General features: G+C 44.7%; 1 protein-coding gene across 1 annotated transcript; it reads left to right on the forward strand.

Annotated features, from left to right (window-relative positions):
- The first annotated feature begins 1,410 nt into the window (after window positions 1–1,410).
- Window positions 1,411–6,609, forward strand: LOC6501374. Its single transcript, XM_001955065.4, has 6 exons — window positions 1,411–1,594; window positions 1,652–1,997; window positions 2,068–2,939; window positions 3,002–5,836; window positions 5,896–6,107; window positions 6,164–6,609. The coding sequence occupies exons 1-6, from the start codon at window positions 1,517–1,519 to the stop codon at window positions 6,486–6,488; spliced, it is 4,668 nt and encodes a 1,555-aa protein (XP_001955101.2). The 5' UTR covers window positions 1,411–1,516; the 3' UTR covers window positions 6,489–6,609.

The raw sequence follows: 6,609 nt of genomic DNA on the forward strand, positions 1-6,609 counted from the left end.
CATGACATTTATGTTGGCCATGTCAGGCGGAGATAATCTCTGACTCATCTCATCTGCACATAGGACACAAACACGAATTCATCCCATCCATGCACATACGAAGGTATCTGGCCATTAGGCTCATTAGTACGGTAGCCAATTAATAAACAAAAATAAATAATTGCACAATTCATTTGGTAATTAGACATGGCTCATAAAGCTGAATTAGGCAAAAGGCCTAATGCCTATGGCCTACAGATATCTGACAGATACCAATCGCAGGGCGAGTGAGAGAAAGGGGGGCTTGGTGGGTGGCAGAGAGGGGGAGGAACCCGCACAGACGGAGAACTTCATGCAAATGAAATGAAATTGACTAGAGAGCCGACAAATTGAGTGTGTCTCATGCACCCGTGTGTATACATACATATCTCTGTCCCCGCTGCCAACATTACACAGCCAGTCCCTCCACGCCCCCGCCCCCAGACGACCTCGCCACCCATTAGCCCCACAAAAGGCACACGGACTCGATTGTAAGTGAACAATTCATTTGTCACACTAAATTTGTTTCAATTCATTTGCTCGAAATGACAAATAATGCGATATAATTACATTTCAGTGCGTTCGCTTGTGTTTTTGCTTCGGCCTGGGATGGGGCTCCGGGGAGAGGCTCCCCCTTTCACCATTCACGGTCGTTACTCATTAGGCCTGGCTGTGGAGATTTTTAAATGAGATTGCTACTATTTATGTACGTTTTTCCATTAAACTCAACCCAATGTGTGTGAGAGCTCTAATTATCATTTCCCCTCATCAGCAGAATTTGTGTTTCATTTCCCCCAATCAGAATTTGTGAGTAAACTGGGCTTGCCAATTTTCCACAGTTTAAATTTAAAAATAATTATTAATGAGGATTTATCCCTATGTCCTATCCCAGATTTACCCATAAAAGTGCAAGCTTATGAAAACGTATGAACATTCGTTGGAATCGCCTAATTTAAGACAATCAGAACATCTACTGCACAAATATCTCAAAATTGCTTGGAAAATCTGTCGCCCAATTACGAACTGGCGACAATTAATGGGGCTTGGCCCTCGTCATGCTTCTTTGAATTTGTTTCCGGAAAACTCGTGAGGTAGACTCCCATAATAAATAAAATAATCTGGATTCCCATTAAGTTAGGCATGAAACATAATAACATAATATGAAACTACTAAAAAAGAATAGAAAAAGTTTTTACTCTTCAAAGTTTGTCTTCCATAAACCAAGAAAAACAATGTGTATATTTTAAACTTATAATCTTCAAATCTAAAATTTAAAAATCCCGCCAAATTTAAAAAATTTCTAGAATATAATTCCGAATGTTATCGGAACTAACTCAATTTGTGATCGAGCGTTAGTTTTCGCTCTGCCCCATAGATGGCGTGGTATCCTTCCAAGAATGCATTGGCAACACTAATTCCGCAAAAACAAAATATAAACAAACAACATTAATCTGATAATGCTGATCGTTGATTTTATTATCGCGTTATTGATTGGCTTATGATGGATTCGGAGTGGCTCGATAATGACGATGAGCTGGCAGCGGCATTGGCGATCCACGAGCAGCAGGAAACTGAGGTAAGTTTTTAAGAAATTTTACACGAGAAATTTTGTTGAGAAACTCTCTGTTTGCAGGAAAGCGGGAGTGGGACCAGAATGTCCCCTCCTGGAGTTGCAGATGACGCTTGCGAGGGCTTTGATCTGTCTGCTGGCCACAACTGGATCTATCCGACCAACATGCCCCTGAGATCCTACCAGCAGGCCATCGTCCAATCAGCCCTATACAAGAATACCCTGGTGGTGCTGCCCACGGGCTTGGGCAAGACCTTTATTGCGGCTGTGGTCATGTACAACTTCTACCGATGGTATCCTCAGGGAAAAATTGTCTTTATGGCTCCTACCCGGCCACTGGTTGCCCAGCAGATCAACGCATCCCAAAAGATAATGCCATTTGCCGCAGCTGACACTGTGCAGCTGACTGGTAAGGATTAGACGATTGAACCCTTTGATAATAGAGCCAGACACATTAATTCAAATTCAATGCTTTCCAGGTCAACTTGCTCGCCCCAAACGGGCGCAGCTGTGGGAATCAAAGCGAGTCTTCTTCGTCACACCCCAAGTGGTTCACTCGGACATGCTGGAAGCGGAAGGCGGTGCGACGTTTCCATTTTCCTCTGTTAAACTGGTTGTTGTGGATGAGGCACATCGGGCGAAAGGTCGATATGCCTACACACAAGTGGCAGACAGCATGATGGCCCACAATCGCAATTTTCGGATGCTGGCCCTGTCCGCAACTCCGGGCAGAACCATGGACGATGTGGCCACCGTTTGCCAGAACCTCTTCATCTCTAATCTGCAAGTACGCTGGGATACGTCAATCGACGTTCAGCCATACATTCACCGTCGCACGATACGCACAATAGTCGTTTCTATTAAGGATCGAATAAAGGAACCCCGGGAACAATTGCTTCAGATCATAGAGCCATATCTGAGGCAACTTATTGAGGCGGATATTATCAAGGGGAACAAGGGAAGCATAAGCAAGAATAGCTTGTTGTACGAGCAGAAATTGTTCATTGATCGATCGACCCAAAACCGACACCCGGAGCACAACATAATCATGGGAAATTTTTCCATGTGCATCAGTTTGTACCATTCTCTGGAGCTAATGGAACGCCACGGACTGCGGGTTTTTGTTAACAATTTTGATGCGGATGAGGATGGTAGGGAGAAATTTGTCCTAGCCAGGGATCGTCAACTGAGGGACTTGGTGGAGCAGGTGCGGCAGGAACTGGGAGCCAATCCACTGAACTACACCACTAATGCCATGACAAATGGCGAGGTGCCGCCTTTGCCGGCAGATCTTGATTTTGGGCACGCCAAGTATGAAAAGTTGAGGCAGGTTCTACTCCAGCATTTTGAAGTAAGAGATGATTCCTTTATCGTCAAAAACATTTTGTTCACTTTGTTTTTTATTTGTTGCAGTCACATTCTGATTCGCGAGCTATTGTTTTCTGTGAGTACCGTGAGTCCGTGATGCTGATTCAACGTCTACTGCTGCAGCACAGACCTCTACTGCGTCCCCGCTGCTTTGTTGGACAGGGTGCCACCGTGGGAGCCAGCTACGCCCTCACCCAAAAGCAGCAGCTCCAGATCATGGCCGACTTCCGATCCGGCACCAGTAACGTACTAGTTGCTACCTCGATCGGGGAAGAGGGAATCGACGTGGGTGAGGTGGAGATGATTGTGTGCTTTGACATCTGCAGTTCCAATCCCACGCGATTTGTCCAAAGGATTGGACGGACGGGTAGGAAAAAGAATGGAGAAGTTGTAATGCTGGTAACCGAGGGTCGGGAGCAACAGATTCTCAAAGATGTCCTTGCACACAAGGATCAGATTAACAGAAAGATCCTCAACTCATCTGCCGTGCAAGTGTCTCTTTACCAACATAATCCGCGAATGGTTCCACTACAATTTAACCCAAAGTGCGAGGAGAAACACATGGAGACGGCTGTTGAGGAGAAACCGAAACCCACGGCCAAGAAAAAGGAGCCTAAGAAGCGAAAGGAACTGCCTGTAAAGACCGGTAATCTGCGAAAATATTTTAAGGAGACTGCTCCTTCGGAAAGCCAGCAAGGTATCCTGCAGGGAATGCCAGCCTATACAATGAGCGAAGCTTCCCAAGCAATGGTCAAAGAGCAAGTGTCTCGCCGGAGTATTACCCTCAAGAACTTCCTCGTGGAAACTCAGGCCACATCCAGCACCACTACCAGCAGTAGTCAAGAAGAAGTGCAGCGTCTTCGAAAGCTCAACCGCCTCCTGCAGTCGAACAAGCCGATTATTCCAGAATCCCAAGATCTAATTAGCCATTTGAATGATGAATACTTGCCTCGAACATTGAAACTATATTTGTTGCAAAGTAATCCGGACTTTGTAAAGGACATCCATACGAAGGTGCTGCTTCAGAGCCAGCTCGACATAGCTGATAATCGCTTGAATAGCCGACAACAGCGCACCAGGAACAACTATAAATTGATTTTAGATATTTGCAACGGACCTGAGAAGGTGGAGGAACTAATGCAAGCGGACGAATCAGGTGCTGAAATTACTCTAAGAGACTTTGAGGATCCGTTGGAAGCCAAGAGAGACAAGCGCTTCATGGCCACATGTGATACAATATTTAAGGGCCTAGATGAACAAGGCTTAAACACAGACAACTTCGAACTGAAACAGCAGCTTCTGGAAAAGCTGGAGATGCGGAATCTAGAAGCTACGGTGAATGAGCAACTAGGAGGCATAGAAACCAGCTGGGACGAGGAGGAAGTTGAGGATCCCATGGAGGAGCAATGTGATTCCTTGTACTTGAGCCAGAAGACTGAGCTGGAGCCTTTCGAACCGATTCATCACAGTTCTACCCCTATAAGAGTAAAACCCCTGAGCAAACTGATGTTTGAGCCTCCACCGAAGGAGGATGCCACAGATTTGGGAGACACCTTATCCCGCTTGAATGGATTAATGAGCCTTTCGGTGTTGAATGCTGAGTCATCCGGTAGACCATCTCCAGACCCGCCACCCATTACGGAAAGTACGATATACCCAATCAGTCAAGGAGGCAGCCCAGTAAAAACAGAACTCTGTCCTGATCAGGAACATGTAGAGTCCACTCCTGAAGACTTGGATTTAATACCGATCCCAGAAGAAGAAAATCTTTCTAGCCAGAAGAAGCTCGAAAAGTGCAAGGAAGAATTAGCCTCACTCCTGGAGGAGATGGATATTTTTCTTGAGCCGATGGACGAGGAAGTTGCGTTAATAAGCCAGCAACAGAAGGGTGATTCCAACGATCCGAAAACTGAATCAAAATATTTGGAAAAGCCAGGGAAAGTCAAAGATGATGATACCATGGATATTTTTCTTGAGCCTATGGACGAGGAAGTCGCATCAACAAGCCAGAAACATAAAAGTAATGCCAATGAATCGAAATGTTTGGAAAAAAAAGAGAAAGTCAAAGAAGAAGATTTATTTCTTGACGATTTGGATGATTTTTGGGAGCCCATGGCGGAGGAAGTGGCATTGATGAGTCAACAAGACAAGAAAGGTATTAAGGAGCAGCCAGAGGATGTAAAACAGGAACCAAAAATATATAACAAGGATTTGGATTTCCAGCTGGACGATTTTGATGATTTTCTAGAGCCCATGGCCGAGGAAGTTGAGCTAATGAGTCACCAAAAAGAAAATAATAAGAAAGAAAAGAAAGTGGAATCAATGCCGAAGCCACTGGACCTTTATAGTCCACAGAAAAGGGAATTGATTTCACCAACACTGGAATCTAAAGAAAACAAACCTCAGTCGGCTCCCTGTGGCTCACCCAATATTTTTGACTGCGACTCCTTGTCACCTTGGAAGCCTCAAGGCAAAACTCTGGCCGCCAAATTAGCAGCCAAAGCTTCATCAAAACATCCATGTAGTCCATCAAGCTCAAAGAAGTGCCCACAATCTCCCGAAAATCGGAAACCCACAAATCCGCAGGGTCAAGAGAAATCGCCGAGTATATTCGATCTATATCTGAAGCGGATGCGGGGTCATGGACGACTTGCCAAAGCAGCTGCATCTCTGCATCGGATGACTTCTACAACTACACCCACGACAGGAAGACAGCAGAAAGAGCAGGAAGAGGATTCCCCTGTGATACGACGGCCATCAAAGAGAAAGATAATCATAAGCTCGGATGAGGAGGCGGATGAAAAGCCCTCATCTCAAGTTCCAAGCACGCAGGCTGATTGTGACTTCGATGATGTCCAGCTAATTCCTGATACCCAAATGGTAGTAACCTTGAAATGTTAAATAATTGTGAGCCTAAAATTATCAGACTTTTTTTCTAGCTGGATACACCATCTCCCCCGATACAGGCTCGAAAGAAACGGAGATATTATAATTCATTTATAGCTGATGAGGCCGAAAAAAGTGGGTCGGATCATGATGAGGAAGCCGAGACTACGATTGGAACTTACCTGAAGGATTCTGTGATAGTTTCAAGCGATGAAGATGATCATAACGATACTAATATGCATGCCATTTACCTGCAGGCAGCACGGTGATAATTAATGATTATTTATTTTAAAGAAAACTTTCTCAAAAGTATATTTTTAGGAGTCCAATCCAACGACCCGGTGCCTTTAAGATGCCAGCTCCTAGGGCTTATCTCAATGATTCCCAAATATTCTCCCAGCCAGTGGAAGATGACATATCCCAGTACCTGCCCGGTTCGTTCATCGTTGACGATGACACCTCTACAACAGAAAGGGGACTTGACGTTTCCGAATGTCCATTAGAAAAAGCAGAAAGAATTTTAAAGGAAAGGCGAAGGCAACGGAGATTGGGAATACAGCCACCAGATCCTCCTCCTAACAAGCGTCGTCGAGTCCAAACGATCAGCACTTCCAGTGACGAAGACGACGTGATTTTCGTAAAGTAATAGGATAACCTCTTGTGCCATTGACTGCCGAAGTTAAAACTCATCCGCCATACAAATTGTGATCATGTTTATAATAACCTTAAGCTACAAATTTAGCAAAGAACATCATAATAATCCTCAA

This window comes from Drosophila ananassae, chromosome 2L, assembly GCF_017639315.1.
Source record: "Drosophila ananassae strain 14024-0371.13 chromosome 2L, ASM1763931v2, whole genome shotgun sequence".
Lineage (NCBI taxonomy): Eukaryota > Metazoa > Arthropoda > Insecta > Diptera > Drosophilidae > Drosophila > Drosophila ananassae.